This window comes from Metopolophium dirhodum, chromosome 9 (genome assembly GCF_019925205.1).
Source record: "Metopolophium dirhodum isolate CAU chromosome 9, ASM1992520v1, whole genome shotgun sequence".
Classification (NCBI taxonomy): domain Eukaryota; kingdom Metazoa; phylum Arthropoda; class Insecta; order Hemiptera; family Aphididae; genus Metopolophium; species Metopolophium dirhodum.
This window is the reverse complement of record NC_083568.1, coordinates 4,139,098-4,161,487: the sequence shown is the minus strand read 5'-3', so window position 1 is coordinate 4,161,487 and position 22,390 is coordinate 4,139,098. Positions and strand designations below refer to the sequence as shown.

Genomic DNA, 22,390 nt, shown 5'->3' with positions numbered 1-22,390 from the left:
ACAATATGGTACAACATATATTGAAATATTTAAACATAAAAAAATCGATTGATTATTCAGTTAATTAACTAATAACTGCATATCATTATTATTTAATTAGAATCTGCCGCGTTCAGTAAAAAACAGATGACTTTCGTATATTTTATGGTTGAAACTTAAAGCATATAGATCATTTTTTAAATTAAACTTTAGGTAGGTAACTATTTAGAAACTGTAGGTACCTATTTTTTATTATTACCTATGTAATAGTGTAATACATTAATTAAGTTTTTAAGTGTGTTCCTAATGTTCATAATTTATAATGAACTTTATTACTTTTTTTTATTAATACTATTAAACTCCTCACAAATAAGTATAAAAATAAACATTAAAAACTAATATTACACTCCACAATAAAATACAACATACACTTTATTCTTACTAAAATATAAGTTATATAATATAATTAAGTGTTATCGTTTTAATTTAAATATTTGATTTAAAATGTGTAATAGATATCTATAATAATATGTCGTAATAAACAAAGTATTAATTTATTAGGTTTTCAGTAAAACCAAATTAGTTTGGTCATTTTTCAATTATTACAAACGAGTACGACTGCCGTTATCTTTCCAGTTTTCAAAGTATTGTTTAAAGGCTGTTGGTTCTCCGCCTTCAATAACTCTGATTACCTATAAATGTTTAATAAGAGTTGTAATTATCATACTAATCAAAAAATAAAATATTTTTGCATACTCTTGTCCATGCCGGATAGTTGTTCTCCTTAATGAAAACTTGTGCGCGCTTTAGAGATTCTACCTTTTCTTGAGTTGTACCCTTTTTGCCAACCCAAACGTATATTCCGGACGAAACAGTGTCCAAAATGAAGCAGTCCTAAAAAATTCAAATAGAATTAAAAATTTAATTTAATAAGTTAATATTATTATAAGGTTAGGTTAGATCATTGATAAGACGTACATCAGTTTTCAAATGTGACTGAACAAGAGGCTTTTGGTCGATTTTTTCAGATACAATTTTTCCACCTTGAGAGTCAGATATTTTGTACAAGACAGGTGTTGCCTAAAAATTACTTAATTAATTCACTATAAACATCAAACTAATCTTAATATATTACTGTTTCTTTTTTCTCAAATTCTTGATCATCGTCTACAGCCGCAGGAACTTGTTTGGCTGATCCAGATCCTAATTCTTTAAAGAACTTTTCAAATTCGTCTGGGGTACTTGATCCATCTATAATTTTCAAATATTGTATTAGGTGTATTAAATTCAAGTTATAACTACATTAATTGTTTTAAATTACTTTTAACCAACTATGTAGGTAGGTATCTACTGGTAATAATGATTTTGAAAATTTAAAAACGGCCTATAATAAAATAATTTAAAATTGATGTTTTTATGAAGATTTTATGAAAATCAATACCTATACAGCTATTTTATGTATATAATTTTATCAATAATGTTTATTTATTTTTATAAAATAAACGTCATAAACATTAACAATTCTTGACAAGTATTTCGTCGTTGTACCTACTATTACAGTGGTAGCCGGTAGGTATAGAATAAAAAACAAATTTTAAAGTTCTACCAAATACCGAAACAAGTTGTATTAAACAAGTAAAAAAAAAACGCTTGCCAAGTCAGAGATCGGCATGTAAACTTTCTTGATTTTTAATTTTTAGAAATGTATTAACTGATATCACACCCAAGCAGTATAACAATTTAAATCCAGAAAAATATCGGTGTGAACAGCCCAAATCATTTTCATTTTCGTTTAGTGAGATTGATCTCCGAAACCGGAGAGCGGATTTCGTTGTTTGGGGTCTTGTTAGATTCACATTGGTTAGGAGAAGTGCAGTGAAGATTTTCAGAACTTTATCTTTAACAGTTAATTCACCACAGAACATTAAAACAAATTAAAACAAATTTTATTGGGCATTTTTTGATGTTATTCAGCTTTACAGCTTTGTAGTGAATTAATGATTGGAAATAAAGTTCTGAAAATCTTCACTGCACTTCTCCTAACCAATGTGAATTTAACAAGACCCCAAACAACAAAATCGGTTCTCCAGTTTCGGAAATCTACCTCGCTAAATGAAAATCTTGCGAAAAATAACTCTTTTTTAATCTGTGAAGAATTAAATAAATTTTTTTAAAACATTTTAATTCCGCATATAGTATTAACTTGATAATCTCTTTTTAAAGAGTTATCAACCAACTTCCTAGCTATCATAGTCTAGGAGAAAAGTTAAAAAATAGACATTTTGGGACTGTTCACGCCGGCGTTTTTATGGATTCGAGTGGTTATACCGTTTGGGTGTGATATCAATAATATTTTATATTAAAGCTAGCTAAATTACCCACCTACTCATCATTACTGAGTTACATTATTTTCTTATTTAAAACAAATTCTTAAACTTTTCAAAATTCATACTTTTTTCATTTCAATTACCATACTTACTTGATTAAAAATCAAGAAAGTAAAACAAGTAAAATAACTAAAATATACATAAAGTATCATTATTAATTGTAGATAATAATTTTAAATATATCATTTTTATTACTCGATTTTGAATTTAAATTGTTTAAAACAAAAAAATGTAAATTAGTATTTTTATTGATCATTGGTTTCATTATACTCCATTTCATTTTAAAAATTATAATTTAGTAATGTATTCAGTATTATATTACATTTAGAAATATATTATAGTAACACATGAATAATACGTATAGCAACAAAAGTTATGTTAAGTCGTTACATAGGTATACATTTTATAAGTCTCATATAGATTTTACAATTGTTAGGTTAAAAAAAATTGCATAGGTAATATAAAGTATTATTATATTAACAATTGACTTGTTACTTACCAACTATGTTTACTTTGGCTCTTCCAGAATGATCTTGATCTCTTACTTGATTAGCTACATTTATAGCTTTCAAACGTTCTGTTCCTTTAGCTTGAGGTCCTACATACACAAAAATTTCTTTGCCTGTGTCCAAAATGAAACAATCACCTTGGTTCATGGACGTCACTTTTGGTTCAATTTGTTTGACTCGAATATTTTTTTTGCCTTTAACTTGGTATAGTTTTTTTTCACCTCCAGCATTAATTTCTGCATGATGAAAACCGGAAGCTATGCCACCAGGCATATAACGTATAGCTAAATTAAATTAGACATTATTAATATTAATTAATATAAACTTTGAACTTACTTCATAGCGATACACAAATGTATAAAATATTTACTTTTTTTCAGTGATTTATCATTTTAACAACATAGGTAATTAAGTTGTCATCATAATGGACGTGTAAGACAAAGTCTATTTTTTGGATTTAATATTATTTGCTGAGAATTAAGTAAATATTTTATAGATTTTGGTTATGTTTGAATTTAATTATATAGTTTATTTATTGTTAATGAATTAATATAATTATATATACAGGATCTTCCATCTTCCGAATATTGTGTAACAAAAATGGCAGGGATCACGTAAAAATCGACATAATTATATAATATTATAATCTCCATCATTTGTTCACATAATATTTGGAGGACCCTGTACACTTATAAGTTATAATATATCACTATAGTATACTAACAAGGTGTGAACAAAGATAGAAAAGCTTGACTTTCGTGATCTTGAGTTTCTTTATGTTGCACTGGGCTTCCACCAAGAGCGTCATCTAATTGAATAGAAAGAATCGCTGCAGCACCAACTTCATCCTTGAAAGAAAAAATAAAGTAGGTATTTAATCAACAATTTAAACAATTTAAATTTTAAACTTAATTTACTAACTTGAGATGATGTAGTACCCGACCAATAGAAAATGTCCGATGAAAGCTGGCCGTTTTTACCTTTTATTGACTAAAAATACAAATGTTTTTGTGATCAAACTAATCAGAAAATAGGTAATAGTCGAAATTCTAATATGCGTGTGTAATATAGATTGTATATATAATATTTTATATTCTTACGTTTAAAACAATGTACGAGTCTCCGGTGAAAAATTTTCCATAATCCTTTACTGGGTAAGGCACAGGTTCGAAATCCTATAAAAAATAGAAACATAAATTATAGGAACTCGCTGTTAAATACGTTTTGTAAATTGATTAGGAAAAAATAATATTTTATAAGGCTTACATTTTAGAAAACGTATTTATTAATATTTACAACTGATTTTCTAAATTCCATTTCACCCACCCGCAGTAATGTTACGTCCACGCCATTGTTATAATATTATGTCTATTACAGCATTACACTATTACCAATGAACTATACACCAGAGCTGGAAGGAGGAAATTAACAACGAATAGCCCAAAATAGGTATGTGCTTTTGTATTAAACTGTATCTACATTGTAGATGTATTAAACGTTCAAACATCAAAACCTAGATATTATGTAATAATAGGAAACATGAAACAAAGGCATCATAGTACCTCTTCGGACTTATACCAGTTTTACCACTAGACGACATGTCAGTTTATCACATAATAGGTACATACACGCAGAGAACATGACCATTGTCTACTTAACATTTATTATAGCCTTCAAGTTGCCAAGGCAATATACTATAATATTGTACATCTGATCAAGTTTGCCAAAAAAAGTAGCGCCATTAGTAGATAGTATAAAAATGCTCGAAGACAATTTATATTTTTTACTCTATCGCGTGACTTTTTTTTAAATGTTTAATATTTTCTTATGCATAATAATAGTCTAAGTATAAACTTCCACTCTTCATCAATTATAATACAACGTGATTGCTTTTTAAATGTCAATCCATATTAGATTCTTGACGACGTGCCGAGGTTTTAGAATAATTCGTTTTCTTGTATTTAGTACTCTGTATAGTGAAACATTTTCGGTTACAGAAGTTCTTTCTATCGGTCGATAATATTTTGAAACATATCTTTATATTATTATGAATACCTATGCATTTTAAATAGCCAATTATTGGAATTTTCAAGTAGGTATAGGTATATTGTTGTTGAGGAAATCGGATAAAGTCTGTATTACCTACATTTACTGATATGATAATAATAGTAATTATTTATAAACACGATGTACCCACTAATTATTTTAACGCATGCGTATTGTAACGAACGAAAAAATATTAGCTTATTTCAAATATATACATCTAATTATACCGGTATACCGGTATTATATACATTATAGACGCATAAACTTACCTACTTTCAAAAAATCGAACAACTTAACCCGCATATATTATTATCTAATTCACTATACCTACTACCAAGTACACTTTTACAGACTATAAACCATCGTTTAAAGTTTAAACCGGAGGCGGGTATAAATACTATAAGTAGGAATTGATATTATATAGTCATATAGATGTAAATGATAAGGAGCACCTCGTTGGTAATTGTTGCCCTTATCCCGACTTTCGTATAAAATTAACGCATTTTCTCTGGTTATTGTATTGTATTTTCAGGAGTCATGACCTTTACAAATTATAAAAGCTACCAAAATTATGTCAAATTAATATATTTTGCTCGCCTCGATAATTTTGTTACCTACACGAAAGTTTCACCTAGGGAAATATTTTATTATATTATTATATACAGATTAGAAGCCTACAGTTACTAGTTAGGTATCCATACATAATATAAATAATAAATATCATAATAAGTAGGTATACTGTTATCATGATAAATGTTGTTCATATTTAATTAATCAGATAAGATGAACTATTATTGATTTATGTTTATGTTTTTGCGATTAAATATTTGAATAATATACTCATGACGATCTACCTATATGTTCGTCCGAGTAAAGTTTGAAAATAGTGCAAACCATTTAATGAGAATAAAAAATGTGTTTTATTCTTTATTTACTATTTATTAGAGAAAAATGTACATATTTACTGTTTTGTTTTAATATAATAACAATATAGTAATTACTAATTATAAGCTGTTGTACTGTTTTAACGTCTAACCAACGAACTTAAAAAAAAAAACAGTTTACATACCGTTTTCAGTGCTCATTTAAAATAAAATTATTATTGGTACTCGAATACTTGTTATCTACTGCAATAATACTATTTATTAACTTACTATTTTAAAATTTTGAGGTTTACTATCCGAAGTATAGGTATATTTTGTTTTTGCTGTGTATTCTGCGCGTAAACATTTGAATGGGATTTATCAAATTCAAACCGAGAAATTATATTATTTTGGATTGCACATGTAACGTGTTCTGATGATGGCCTACTTTTACGTCATCAAAATTACAAAAAATAAATCTATTGTATGTACAGACCTTATAGTAGGCGGCTTGTAATAAAAACCGCGTGTAACATATTTTCATACGTTCTAATTTGGAATATTGACAATAATAATATTATTCCAAGTACGTTTAATTTTTATATATTTATATGTAAGTAATGTTTAGTATTTACTATTTAGTATCTAAAACCATATTTTGTCATTTAAAAAAAAGGTTAGAAATCACTGTAATTACAATTAATAAAAAGTAAATTTATTTAAAAAATAAACACGAATTGACCATGAAAACTATTATTCTACGTTACTATTTATTACTCCATTGCATTATAAATTGTATTCTTAAGATAAATAGTTATTGCATATACAATGTACATCTTTGAGTATAGGACTGCGTATTATTGTAGTATAGAATCTTTGTTTTATACAGAGTGAACCAGCGCTTTCAAGTCATCTAAAGTGTGTGTAACTGTAAGTTGTATTGTTTAAATAACATTTAATTTTGTAATAACCTGTATAAAAAAATAAGAGTTAGGTAGGATTCACTATTCCCCTAGTTAAGGCGTATGTAAGAAAAAATACTACATGTTTATACTTTATTATGTACTCAAAACGTCCAAGCCTATTTAAATAAAATATAAAAATATTATGAAGTTAAATTATTTATAAACAGTTCGTCTGATAATGTATGGGTCAAACATAAAACATGTTTCTATGAAGGTTATTCATATTAAAACAGACAAAAAAAAACGTTCTGAAACTAAATCTTTACACTCGACTGTCGTCGGTATTACTCTGCAGTCGCCGATTAAAGTAAGTACCAACAATTTAGCCGATGAGTGATGACGTGTTGTTATAATTTTATGATGCTCTGCACGATTAAAATATACAATATTATTATTATTATTATTGCTTATTACTAGTGAGTACAGACTACAGTTATGTATCATGAAATATTTGCAACTTTGTTCGAAAGATAATGTAATGATAGCATATTGTAATAAAAATAAACTCTTAATTTTAATTACCCATCTACCTATACGTTCTTATTATTATTACCAGACCATAAAAAAATGAATTAATTGTTTTAATGGATAAATAGTAAATACATATAATATATCTACTAGAATGGGAAAACTTTATATATATATTATTTGTATTCAAAATATATAGTACAATAACATTATTTTCTAATAGGGATTTTGAAATTTTTACGCATTCACATGGTATCCTTGCATAGTTATATTATTATAGCTATAAATATTAACGTATTAAATACAAGGACCTAAGAAATTAAAAACTGATGCGAAATTAAAAATGTAAAAAAATATACCTATACGAAAATAACCACAAGATGTTATTATATTAAATATTGTGATTGATCGTTTTATTTTTTTATTGAGTAGGTATTATAGTATTACCTGTGTGGCTACAGTTAATATGCTATTTTAATCAATAGAGCTTTAAATAAAATAATTTTTTTTTTTATTAACACGCAACTAGATACTGACATATTATTTTGATACTATATATTATTACATAGTAGGTTAATTGGTTTTACTGTATATTTTTATATCTGTCAATAGTATGGAGAAATTAGACATTATTGTATATGACAGATATTCTGTGTCAAATATCAAATAAATTAAAATACATAACCCATATATTTTTACCAGTCTACTTTATTATTTTATTCCAATATATTTATTTTTTTATTTATTATTATTAATATTAATTTGAAAAATAGGCACGAAGAATTAATTTTAAAGTTAAAATATCTTATTATGTTTACAAACGTGTACTACATAGGTAATTAATAAAACAACAGAATAGCTACATAAAAAAAAGAAGAAAAACGATTTTTTAGACTTCTTAATTAGTATATTTAATTGATATAATTATACCTATCATGTTTAATTATGGGTTTCGTCAGTTGTAATTAGCGGGCAATTCAGTGAATTGGAAAGACGATACCGAGTTGTTTTATTTTCAAATAAAATACTATTTTCTTGAGGCCAGACATTGTGTTTCAGCCTTGTATCTAAATAATACTCCTTAAAAAAATATGCAGTATATTTTTTTACCATAGTAAACACTCAAAATCTCGATCTCGAAAATACTTTTGTATTAACGTTTTGGGAAATATTTTTTTTTTGCTTACATAGTTTGAATTTTTAAAGTCATAATTATGTATAAAACATAATTTTTTTAAAAAATTACCTTAAAAATGTGAATACTTTCCAAAAATTAAGCGTTTATCTTGAAAATATTCATCCTGTATAAATTTAAAATATTTTGGTACATTATTATATATATCTATATGTAATAGATGTGGTACGTTTATTTTAATTTTAAACGTAGAAAAATAATATTTTCGATAAAATTACACTAATCATTTGCAATTCGATAGATTTGAATTAAGAATAAAAATAGATATGCAGGAGAACAATCATAATTTAGGCTACATGCATATAGTATATCTATACCAAATAGTATAGGTATACGATTCTGGTTTTATAAAAAAGAGAAAGTTTCTATATAATTATTGATAAAAGTAACACTTTTACATTTTATTATTACGATATAATATTAGGTAGGTTGTTCTATAGGGATATGATAGTATTTTAATATAAGTTTTACCTCGATTCTCCAAATTTTGAGTCCAGCAGTTTTGCCGGCAGATTCAAACGCGGGATGCATAACTGACGTCCGGACTAGAGCAGGCGTTTTTGAACTTGACGAACCCGTTGACGCCGCTTCGGATGACGAGAAAGTAATAAACAGTATCAATTGTAGGAGCGCTAGTGGTGAAGTCATGCTATTGTGTTTTGTAGCTAACGTCATCGTGACGTTTCGCTTGCCTGAAAACCAAGTTTAATTGCAAAATGAGTAATATGACAAAATATACGTTATCGTAACAACTGGATAATTCCCAAACACATCCATATCAATTTTAATGACTAAAACGCGCATTACACCAGTTTATTTATCTGTGTATCTGCGTGTATCTGCGTGTATCTACGTGTATTTTATATAGACAATTATAATTAATACGATTAATGACGTAAAGATAACAGTAAGAAAATCCTAATCCTGGAAACAAAGACCATAAGACCAACAAAAATACAAAATCCAAAAGAAAAAAAGAACAAAATTATATTTAATTTTTAAATCGTATGATTATTAATCCTTATAGTATTCCAGCCTCCAGGACAATTTGTAAAAGTTTTGTGGAACATTTTTAAATGAAATAAGGTTTTCCCTTGTATACTCAGCTGTTTTAGGTAAGTGTATCTTAAATAAACTATTTTTTCTCCGCTTTTATTTAATTTAAAATTGTCTACATCCTATTATTGTTATCTACGTAATGTAATTACTTAAACAGACTACAGGCAGTACAGCGTAGGATGAGATAACACTTTTTATACAAATAATAAATTAGTGGTATATAGTCGACCATCGGTGCTCGGTAGCGATATTTTATAATAATAATATTTATAATGAAAATGTATATAACATTTTTACTGAAAATTTCAATTGATATATTATATTATATTAATAATTATATTAACTTTTTGATACTCTAATTTTAATTTTTTGATATATTGTGTTATAGGTACCTGCTGACTAATGACATTCATAAGTCTGTAAAATGGGAAGGAGATGATTTTTGAAATAATATGATTTTTCGGACTCAATTATAATATTTTTCAAACCAAATTATGTGTAAATTTGGGTATCATACATTTAAAAATGCGATACATTGCAATAGTATTTATATATCCAAGACCACGTTAATATTTCAAGTTGTTGGAGTAGATAAACTATATCGTATAGATAAGATAAAATAGTTATATATTAGATGCAAATTAAATAGGAACAATAAATTTACTTTGACAAGTAGAATTATTTGCAAATTATTAAAATAATATTATAAGGTATGTACGTAATAAATTATAACATTTTAATATTTATTTTAAATAATAAATCACTTTTAAAACCTTCATATAAATCATATATATTTGATAAATATATAAATTGATAATACCATAAAGATTAGATTAGTATTTGATTTTAATAAAGTAGAAGAATACCATATCTATAATCTACCTAATATGTATTAAATATGTGTCATTTATAATCAATATTATAAAAGTGCTAAATACTCATTAAAAAAATTTGGTTTTTTTTAAATTTATACAGTGAATATAGCGATGTATGTTTACCAAGTGTTAACCCCATCGAAGCTAACAATTTAATATGAAAAATGTCTGAAATAAAGTTCGTGAACTGTTATTATATGATGACAACACTGATGGAGGCTTTTTTCCAATCTAAACTCATAACTCAATTTTACCGATGTTTTTGACTTAACCTATTACTGTTTTTATCTAAATTAGTTCATAATATTATATTATGCATGAACATTCATTATATACATGAGTAGTAGCGCGTTGATTTTAAAATTTAATATTAATCGACTAAATTCTGTAATTATTATTTATTAGTGATATAATTATTATATTACCATTTAATACCATCATCACTACACACCGGATGAGACCTTGAGTTTGTTTAGCAATCAATGTCAGAGTTTTCAAAAATCCACTACCTATCAATTATACACGGAACTTCGGGTTACGAAGTATTCAATACGTTTGATAATGAATATGACGCGTATACAGGGTCTTCCTAATATTGTGTGACAATAGTCGTAGGGATCGCATATAAGAACCGACATTATCCCTATCAGTTTTGTCACACGAAATTCGGAAGATCCTGCGTGACCGTGAGTGTGTGTGTGTGTGTGTGTGTGTGTGTGTGTGCGTGCGTGCTGTGGCAGACTCAGATTCTTTGAAGGTATATATTATAGACATATAAAAAATTAAAATTAAGTATATCGATTTAACCCATCAACAAGACGTCATGTTAATATTAGATATTATATAATAGCAAGGGATTATAAGAATATTTTTTGTAATAATAATATTATTATTAATATGATTTAATCAAATTACGATAATACATGGTTGGAGTTATAATAAATTCATAAACTTAATACTGTATAAAGTTCATTTTTAATTAAGTGGGTATCTATAATGAAAGCGGTTTATACAGTAAGTACCAACTGTCCTAATCTAATTAATTGATATTATTGTGAGCAAAAAAAAGTAAATATTAATTTTGGTGCCAACGTACTCCACGCTGTTATTATTTTCGACACATGATACATACTTGACGTATAATAAAGACTAATTATTATTTATTATTAACTTTATTATTAACAGAGTATAAATTATGAGATTCAATGGAGTAAAAAAAAAATTAAAAATATAATGAAAACACTTCATACTAGATAGGTGCATAATATAGTCTATGTAAAATACCTACTCAAAATCGTCATTGTTATCGAGTTGTAATAATATTATTATTTCTATGTTTAGCCTATTTAAGTTCTACACTCGGGCACATACTATTGTTTTCTTCATTCTTCCTCGTTTTATCACCTAATATATTATACCTTCAGGGACTTGTTGGCTATCTATAATTGGTTATACATGGCTTGTACTCGTACTTATAAATGTACCGATGTATATCGTGTGCACCGACTGCGTGGGGGAGTGTGCCGTTGTCTATATTGGCCGTTTGAATAATATAACATCAAGTAAGTAGGTGGTATTATAATGGTTACTTAAGTTTTTTTTGTTTTTGAAAAGCGTGTTGAGTAATATGTCAGTTCCTTTAGCAGGTATACTGAAATGATTGTCGTGAGAATTATAGTTCTAGTGGTTTCGTCAGTCGTTCGTTCACTTATTTTTCCGTCCTATAATATTGTGCATAATATTCTCTTGGGAAATATTCACTGGTGATTTCATCACGAAGGTTTTTCTTCGTCGATTTTCATCACCAGCAATATTTCTATATATTCCTATGAATTGCTTAACTCGATTATTCAGCACATTACCGTACAACGTTTGAGCTGTGGTCAGTGGCCACTGGTTTTTTGTATAAACACATTTTGAAATAATCATAATATTATCATCTCGTTTGATCGTTATTCGTTATGTTTTTGATTAAACATCGTCGTTATTTTAATTGTTTTCCTCATATTATATTTATTTCACGTTTTCTCTTTTGCATCATAATATTACGTTGACATATTGTACCTATAATTTGGGTTACAAAAATAACCCAAAAATATTATTTCATGAATTGTGATTAGGAGGTACCTACCCTACAGGATTATTATTACATATTTTTTTTCAAACAAGTTATAGCACCTAGTTTTAATGAACTGTTATGCGTACCTACTTAATATATTATCTATCGGTATGGGCAACCTAATACAATTTGTTTCTAACGCATAAAATGAGTTTTAAGACTTTTGTAAAAACCAACAATTTGGTTATGGTTATTAAATTTTTTTGCCGCCCCTAGTTTTTCACACAGCCAGTAAAGTGGCCAAGTGCCTTTACCATGGTAAAATGTATACGGTATATGTAATGTATCCCTGCATCGACGATGGTCATCAATCCATCACTATTGTATAATATTAAATATATTACAGCTTAAACATTGAAAATTGTTTTATCTCAAATAGATATCAATGTATCATACAGCTTAAACATTGACAATTGTCTTATCTCAAATAGGTATCATACAGCGGTGCATTGAATATATCACACATAGTCCGTAAGCATTAGGCGGCTTCAAGACGATTGAGCATAGGTAAAACGCCTTTTTTATGACACGATTGAGAAAATCTATGGGCGTATCAGAGCAGTGGTGTAATTGTGGGGGGGAGGGGCAAAAGTATCATTTTGCCCCTCAAAATAATCCACATTTAAAAAGTATTCTTAACTAGACTGTTAACATAATATTATAATATTAAAATATTTTTTTCCTCAAAATACTTTATAGTAGAGGTTCCGTATTCTTATACGATTTGAATATTGGTCGAAGGCTTTTATATTAAATTATAGCTTTTTAATTTCTTTAGTGGATTGTAATTGTGTGGGTTGTGTTGAATTGAATTAATCCTAGTCAACATATTTTATCTGCTTGTGTTTCGAGTAATAGTGCAATACCCTAACGACTGCACGAACATGAGGGCGAGGTGAATAAAACTGAGAAATGTACGTGCGATGAAAGCTTTCAGCCGCATCGACAGTTCTACAGAATTAAATAAGACAACAGAAATTAATATGAAAGTTCTTTTTAATAAAAAATAATTGTTGGTTCGGCAAAAAAAATTCAGTCCAAATATTCTGCAGAAATTGACAGTGATTTTCAATATAGTTGTGTAAAGTAATTAATGTAGTCAGAAAATATAAAACCGTTGTCACATGACAAATTATATTAATTCGTGAAATGCATCAATACTACTTGTTACTACTAATTCGGCAACATAAATGGCAACGTCGCATAAAATATGTTATGCTTAATCGTGTTGCTAAAAAGTTATATATAAAAAAAAATCGTATTTTATCGAATTAGCCGAGTGTCTATAGTTAAAGAAATAAAATAAATTGAATTTCTTAGGTTTTACAAAACTATAGTCCATAACCATCATATAGGTATTATATGTCGACATGTCGTCTTAACTATTATAATATACCTACGTCATAACTTATTATGTATGACATATAATTTTACGAATATTCTAATTTCCATAATTATATAGACATTAGGCGATGAAGTGGTCGGCACCGTTCTACATCTGAAACCTAATCAATGTTATTATAGTTATATTAGTCATACGTTCTTACTAATAGTAGTTTTAATATGATGCGACCGATTAGCTCAGTAAAATATAAAGCGTTTCCAATAATAATTATGTTGATAACATGTCATTATACATACTACAATGTTCAATATATTATGCACGTATGTACTAAATTGTCTTTAGGTACTGTCTATATTTATTATTTGATGTTTGTTTATTTAGGTATGTATAAATTTGTATGCTGGCGTGAGTTGCGAGGACGAAAATATATTATAATATAAAACATCCAACTAACATACATATTATTATATTAATTATTGTAATAGTGATGGAACGATTTATATATTTTAATGTATGGCAAAAATTATAAATTTATATTTAATAACAAATCCATTCTCCAAGTGAGAACACACATATATTTATATTATTATATATTATAATATATAACAAAATGAGTATAAAAAAATCACCACTGAATGTGAATGTATAGGTACAAAATTTCAATCTTATAAATCACGGATGACGCCATTATTATAATAATACTATTTATAATTTCAAAATATTGAACGATTGGGTTTGGAACTAATTGCAAAATATAATGGTGGAAAGTGGTTACTGCCAGTGGTGACTGGACTTATATTAATATGTATTCGTTTTTAGAAGTCGAATAAGCACTGCCGTCTAGTGGTAAATATAAATGGAATTTTAATAACTGCGTCAACTACTTATAAAACAGAAAGGATACATAATAGCTACTGTACTGATATGTAGACTGTAAGACAGTGCTGCACGCAGGAATGCTAAAATTACTAGAACCAACAAAATAAGGCGTTCGAAGTACAGAAATAATTAATATAAACCGATTTTAATTAATAACCTGACGTCATTATTATCATTAAATCTAGGTATTTAAAAATACAATTTAAATTTAATATAGTTAGGTATATTTTATGTTTAAAAAAATAATATATTTTATTACAACTATTAGTAGACAAGTAAAGAATTATTTTAAATAAACCAAAGTATTTTGAGTGTTACTATATTGAAAACTTATAATAATAGTACAAAAAATATTCGATATTTTTTTTTTGAGACAGTCCAAATATCTTAAGTATATATGTCGTGCGTAGAGTCGACACATTGGCGCCGAACTTTTAAGAATGAAAGTCCAACGGCCTCAAGCCCCCCACGTGGCCACAAGTCTACATTTATACTTATTAGGGAAATATACAATGTTTGAAAATCTAATTTGTTCGATTTCGAAAGAAACATCGTTAACGCAATACATTGTCATTTATAAATTTATTACATGTAATTTGATTTATTCATACACAAACACCCATCATATAACTATGTGTATACATTAGTATAATTAGACACATATTGTTTGAACTGTAGAGATTTATCCATAATTTTCATTAAGTTAAACATAATATTGTGGTGTGAATTTTAAACTAAATAGACCCCTCAGTGGTGACCCGGCTCCTAGACACATTAAAAAAAAAGTGTTTAGGGTGTGGCCTGACCGTTCTGAACATTGGGTTCAGCGCCCTTTGAGTTGACCTATCAATAATTTTGGTTTTACATATCATTTTTTTTGTCATCCAAACAAATAAACCTAATATCCTTAAATCACACAACAAACCTAGGTGACAAAACATAATTTATAAAATTAACATGGGTTGTAACGCCATTTAATATAGTTAATAACCATAATATTATGTTATATTAATTTATTTGTGCTCAATACAATATGTAAAATAAATTGAATAAATTAAATTAAATATCATATTTAAAAAAATTTCAATAACCTAACCAACATTTCTAAATAAATGTAAAATTTTGTTGATAAAAATGAATAATAAGACATAATTAAAGCTTATAATTTATTATTGTAGTATTAATAGAAAATTAATGTAATATTAATTCATAGTATTAAATTAAAAGATTAAATAGTAACCAGCTAATAATATAACATCTTACCTCAAATACACAGCAGTTAAAATTTGTATTTATCAGGACTGTTCAGATTCTGTAAAACGAGTACCTACTACTTGTTTGAAATGAAAACAAATAATGATCTAAACAGAAGGATGGCCATGTAACAGGCAGCACTTGATCTATTGTATGCTGCCACGTATTTGACCTTTCGTATGATGTCAATTTATACACGCGAAGGGAAAGGAATAATAGTAGTAGGTATACACTATAGACTATATAGTATATACATTATACGTATTACATGTGTTTTAGTATTCTTAATAATTATCAAAATAAATATCCATGTATCGATTTTATGATAATGATAACCTCTGTATACTCGGAAGTCCCTAAGTATTAATCGAATCACAAACATTCAAAACAATACCAACTAACTATATTTCTGATTAATGCTGATATATTATAATTTGCAATGACTTATGATGTAAACAAAACACGTGTTGTAACGTATTATTGTTGTATAATGTTATAAATGTTGTTTACATCATAAGTCATTACAAATTAATAAATTATATATACCTAAACATTAATCAGAACTACATGTTTGTGCTAGAACTTAGAAGTATACCTACAAAAGAACAACATTTAAAGCTCTTGACATTAATATTAGCTACATATTATGGTAACGAAGAAATTTAATAAGTACCTATTTAGTTAAATTTAACAAAGTTTTTTCTGAAAAAACACCGTTATCGGTATAATTACAGTTCTAATGTTAAAAGTTATAACTTATAAATATAAATCTATATTTTTTGTTTGTAAAAATTTACGAGAAACAATCTAATTTCTTGTGCAGGTACCTATACCGTAACGACATAATACCTATATTGTATATCGATATTACCATTTTATCTGAACACTCATGTTGAACCTACAATTTATAATACTTGATAAATATTTAACACACCTTTATTTAAGTAATGCAAGCTTAAAACATTTTTAATTATTTTAAAATGTTGAACCACTTGCAGTCATGTTTAAAAGATTTCAACATTTTTATTTTTAAGTATTTTTAATTCTTATTAACAAACTAGTAAATTTCAATATTTTTTTCGGTATAATTTTTTTTATTTATAGACACTGTTTATTATTTTTTATCACTACATGCAACCCCTAATTTTTAGTGAATCCTTGTCATAGACGTAGGGTGAACATATATCTTGAGGAGGTAGCTCCCCTTTAAATTTTTATTGTGCTTATGACTAATGTGCCATTTCGTGGTGCGGGAGCCCCTCTGAGCCCTCTTGCAATCGGTCGTCACACACTGTCTTCTTATTATCTTTTATCTTTGCTAGAAATGATTGCACAGGTATTATAGTCCATCCATTAGGTAGAACAAATTTAGACTTAAGAAAAATCTAAAATTATATATACCATCCAGATTTTTTATTACACAGAATATATACTTGGTTAATTCCTAAATTCCTTACAACTTTTATATCATAAAAATAAGATCTGACCGTAATCCACCCACATTCAGCTAATTTTTTCTTGAAACGTTTAGCTCAAAACAAGATGCGCTATACAGAATATGATAGTTAATACGAGATCCGATAATAAAATATTATCATTACATTTTTAGTTTCATATTATCGGTTATTTAAACACGTTGTTATGTAAAAAATGTAATAGATTTAAGACATGTTTATTGTTTGTTAATACAACAAAATATAAATATAACTAAATTTAAAAAACAAAAACATTTCGTGTCAAAATAATATGGATAAAAATTGTAGAAATACAGGTAAAATAAATAATAATTTATGAAAATCGAGAATCTGACAGTGGCGGATCCAGGATGGGCAAAGGGGGCATTTGCCTCCCTCCATTGCCGTAGTTTCCCTTTGTTTTACAATGTGTTTGACCAATTTTTGTATATTTGTACTTTTGCTCCCCCCAAAAAAAATTAAGCCCTGGATTCGCTACTGGAATCTGATGAGTGATGAGTGATGACTGATGGTGTAAGTGTTGCATCAGAGGTTTAAAGTAATACAATTAAACTTTTATTTTAATTATTTAATATATTTTAAGACGTTGAAAACGAAGTATGGAAATCAAAATATTTGTTGATGCAGCATGAATGGCGCTGCCAGCAAAATACGATCGGTCGATTGGAAATTCAGACGATGAAACTCCAATCCCAGCTAAAACGACAATCTCAATTTTGTTCAAGAACTGGGTACATATTAGGTTATTGTTTGTGGAAAGCAACTCAAATTCCAGACGTCATCAACATAATTCTTATAAAAGTAAATATACTTAACAAGAATAAAACTCTATTATCCTTATCAAGTTGTAAACAAATAATAATTGTGTATTGAGAAAACTATCATAAATAAGTAATAATAGACTATAGTAATATTAGAACTATGGTCAGATTAAAAATGTTAGGTTCTTAGATAGATAAAATTAAAAAATCAAACCGATTGGTTTGTTTTTTTCAATTAAACCGTATAAATATAAGTAAAAATGATTAAATCGAATAAACTATCTTCATATACGTGAGTTATATTATTAAAATTATTCTTATTTAGTATAGGTACCTAATAGGTCCCATAATTTTTCTTAACCACAACGAATTCTTTACCTATGTGTTATATGAGTATTCCTACAAGTATTAGTTTAATTTAAACTATACATTTTAATTTTATAAATTCATAGTAGCCCAAATCGGGGTTTTTTTTTGTCAACGATTTAATTTACACAGCGCAGAGGTATTACAGTAAATATTCACTGGCGTCATCTATGAAATGAGAGGGTGTCTGGATATGGGAATTGGCAGCCCATGCCATGGCTTGTCTTAACAACTATTTCCTAAAGTATATAATATAATATACAAATTAGTAGTTAAAATATTGTTATTAATCATATTATGCGCATTAGTAACTTATTAGTATCCCACCGAATATTAGGTTAATAATAACGATAAAGTGAATGACGTTACTGATTACTAAGCTATTTTACTACTTATGACTTAGCTGAATATAATATTATTCCAATATATTACAGTAATATTATGCTAGGAAGGAGAAATATTCAAAATATTATAGATTTAGGTGGTTTGTTAGTAGTATTTCAGTATTAAAACCAATGACTGGGTTGTTTGCATTTTTTTAAATTCATTACCGTAATTGTATTTTTATGTGTACATTTACATGCAGGCCATGTATTATTATTATCGTTACTAAAATATCTAAAATGGTTTTTAAAAAATAATATGCGAACCACAGTTGTAAGGTCACGGGCCAAATTAAAAATACGGGTTTTGCATATGCAAATGTATACACCTTGCGTGGCTCTACTGACTTACACGACGTAGCCACTGGTTATTTAACGTGGCGAGGGAGCTACCAATTTGTTTTATATTTTTAATATTATAACATTTATTTTGTTTCAATTACATTTATTCTTCACAGGGTTAATAGGGTTTTAAACATTTATAAATATTGTAGTCTTTCTATGGTACCTATATAGAATTGAAATTCGACACATGCTGCGCATGCGATGCATCAAATAGGCTAATTTCATAAATCTGAATGGGTCGTTTGAAAAAAAAAAACTAACTTAATTATATAATAGTTCAAATTCTTTGTTGGAAAATACTCTTTTCAGGTGGTTAATAAAAGGCTTCATCATTTCTATTTGACTCATGATTTGATTCGGAATTAGCAGTAAAATATTTGAATTCAAGCAACAAAAGTTGCAAAATGTTTGTTATTTCGTGAAATATTAAGAGAGCATATTTTCAGTACAGTATTACAATTTGCAATACAATTAAACAACAATACAAAAAGGTTTAATTTATTACATTTAAAATGTATAAAACTTAACAAACTTACGTATATACCTACATGTATATAGTATATTCTGAAGTATTTTTCAAATAGATTTGTGTTTGTTATCTCAATTTTTATTAAAATACTGTATGGTTTTGAAAATATGTATGCAAATAATCCATTCGGTGCTATATGTACATTAAACAACGGTAGGTACTTCCGTATTACAAACACTCATAATCACGAAACACTCTCGGACTGTGACCTTCGTTGCAAATTACGTTTAGATTTATTTCGCTACAAAAAAAGCTGATAATATATCTATATTAATTATTCAACGAATTGCAAGCCTATGTCCTGCAGTATTTCATATTTTCATCCAGCAGCGTTTAACTTTAATTTCGTGATTTTTTTTTATATACTTTTGCAGGACAAAATATTAGAACTATCTGAAATTATGAGCGGTGTACTCACGTCGTTTAATGATACATATCAAACAAAAATACCTATTACGGATACGGAAGAAACAAGATTTGTACTGAGCATAATTGGATTGGTAGCCAATTTGTCCACAGTGGACGCAGGTCGAAAATTCTTTTCACAAACTAATAGCGGAAAAAATGTGATTCGCCTTATAGTTTGCATACTAATTCGCATTCCATCTCCGTCTGCAAACCAGTTGAAAAAGTAAACAATTACGTATCTTAACACATTTTTAAATCATACGGGCTTCGAGTATTATGTGACTATTGTGGTATATAGTTGTGATATTGTGTGTAGGAACATGGGAAAGGGCCTCGGGGTAGTAAATAAACTGGGCACCTTGACTAATATTATTATCTTTATGAAAATTAAAAATATACTCGTAATATCGCGGTGCCGCTGAATTCTACGTAAAAAAGTTTGATTTAGATTTTAATATTTTTCACTCAAAAATGTTTTAAACAATTTCAATTTCAATGAAATAATAGTTTTTATTACGACTTTATGTAAGTATTTTTTTACCGTCACAAGGTCATGTTCACAGTATTGACATTCAAATTTCGTGGTGAACAGATAATAATAACTATACCTATATTATAATATTACAACTTGTATATCGTTGTTGCAACTTACTTGTACAGCCACCGACCGATATAGAACTTTTTATTAATTCTAAAATTTAAAATTTGTGAAAAAAAGAGATTCTTGTTTATGAGCAAACAAAAACAACTCTTTTAAAATTCGTAACCTATTGAGAGTTCTCTAAGACTTGTCTAAATGGTCTGTCGTATCAAAATGGTTGGGAAAATATTTACTGGTTTACTTAAACCAGTATAATACACTTGCATTATACCACAGATTATCAGATTATATAAATCTGTGATTATACATTGAAAGTAATAGGTAATTCAAGTTTAGGGAACTTAATTTTGTATTGTCATAATTTCACCGTTATCGTTCGTGATGGTGTTATAATAACAGCTAAATGGAAGTATTCATTATAATACATTGGTAATTATATTGTAAAATTCGTTTTTTAGAATATCGTATTCTGCATTATACAACGTAAGCAATTATACAGTCAAAACAACATCACAGATTATAAATGCCGAATTGGTAACTGTAATAAATAATGACATTAAAGATGCAGCTCACACGAATATTGAACCCGACCTACGGTATTATGCACTAAAACTACTCCAGTCACTCATTCGTAATGTTTGTAATAAAGCAGCATATGATATACTATCAAATAACGTAAGTATATTAATTATTAAGACATTTTGACTGAATTCTTATGTAACTATAGGTTTTATATTATGTATTATATATATATTATCCACCCTATATATTCTTATTACATTTTGAAGGAATTCAATTAATATCTGTAATGACTGTAATAATTTCTTACAATTATTTTTTTTTATGCAAAATTCCAATTTATCATTTCACAAAATACCTATATTTGTATCTTTGTTTGTATTAACAGTTTTCGCCTAATATATTTTACATAATATTTTAAACCAACCTAAAGATATGAAAATAAATGTACATAGTAATTAAGTATGATATCCCTTATTTGCAATCACTTTACAGATCGAATTGTCCCGATTAGTAAATTTGGCATCCGCAGTTGACGTCGAAACCGAAAATATATCAAGAAATATATTGGACGCTTTCAGTAAAGCAAAAGAACAATTTGAAACCAAAATCCCCATGTCATTATAATTTCATAACGTATTATTGCAGTTAATATGTTAATATTTACTGAAATATATAAAATTTCGAGTTTACAAATATTTTATTACGTGTATAACAATTTGAAAGATTTTTTTTATTATTTAATATAGATTGTGCGTTCATGATATACCCTGCGCTATTATAGCCAATAACAAACTTTTCATATTTCGCAATACGGTTAAGATATAATTTGTTGGAGAAAAACAAAACACGTCAATATGAACGAAATTTTGAAAGTTCGTACGCAATGAAATGGAAAAGCTGCGAGTCTTCAATACTTGAAAATATGCATGCAGACGACTGAATTACAAAAGTCTGTTTTGCGGAGAGGGGTGAAAATATATAATATTATTATTGGTTATTGACACGCCGTCGACTTTCTGATGACCGTATCGTCGTTATCTAATATGTCTGCAATGCA

At 27.6% G+C, this 22,390-nt stretch overlaps 2 protein-coding genes across 2 annotated transcripts; one reads left to right on the top strand and one right to left on the bottom strand.

Moving 5' to 3' along the window:
- Nucleotides 1–239: 239 nt before the first annotated feature.
- Nucleotides 240–16,111, bottom strand: LOC132952607 (actin depolymerising venom protein gelsolin 1-like). The gene is made up of 10 exons (XM_061024943.1): nt 15,953–16,111; nt 8,884–9,104; nt 3,976–4,050; nt 3,797–3,865; nt 3,600–3,723; nt 2,866–3,159; nt 1,115–1,230; nt 958–1,059; nt 736–873; nt 240–671 (listed from the first exon to the last, which is right to left on the bottom strand). The coding sequence occupies exons 2-10, from the start codon at nt 9,085–9,087 to the stop codon at nt 582–584; spliced, it is 1,212 nt and encodes a 403-aa protein (XP_060880926.1). The 5' UTR covers nt 9,088–9,104; nt 15,953–16,111; the 3' UTR covers nt 240–581.
- Nucleotides 16,112–17,919: 1,808 nt separating this feature from the next.
- LOC132952385 (uncharacterized) lies at nt 17,920–22,158 on the top strand. Its single transcript, XM_061024679.1, has 6 exons — nt 17,920–17,929; nt 18,002–18,219; nt 20,177–20,433; nt 21,270–21,486; nt 21,826–21,947; nt 22,080–22,158. Exons 1-6 carry the CDS (start codon nt 17,920–17,922, stop codon nt 22,156–22,158), a joined length of 903 nt encoding a protein of 300 aa, XP_060880662.1.
- The last annotated feature ends 232 nt before the right edge of the window (nt 22,159–22,390 follow it).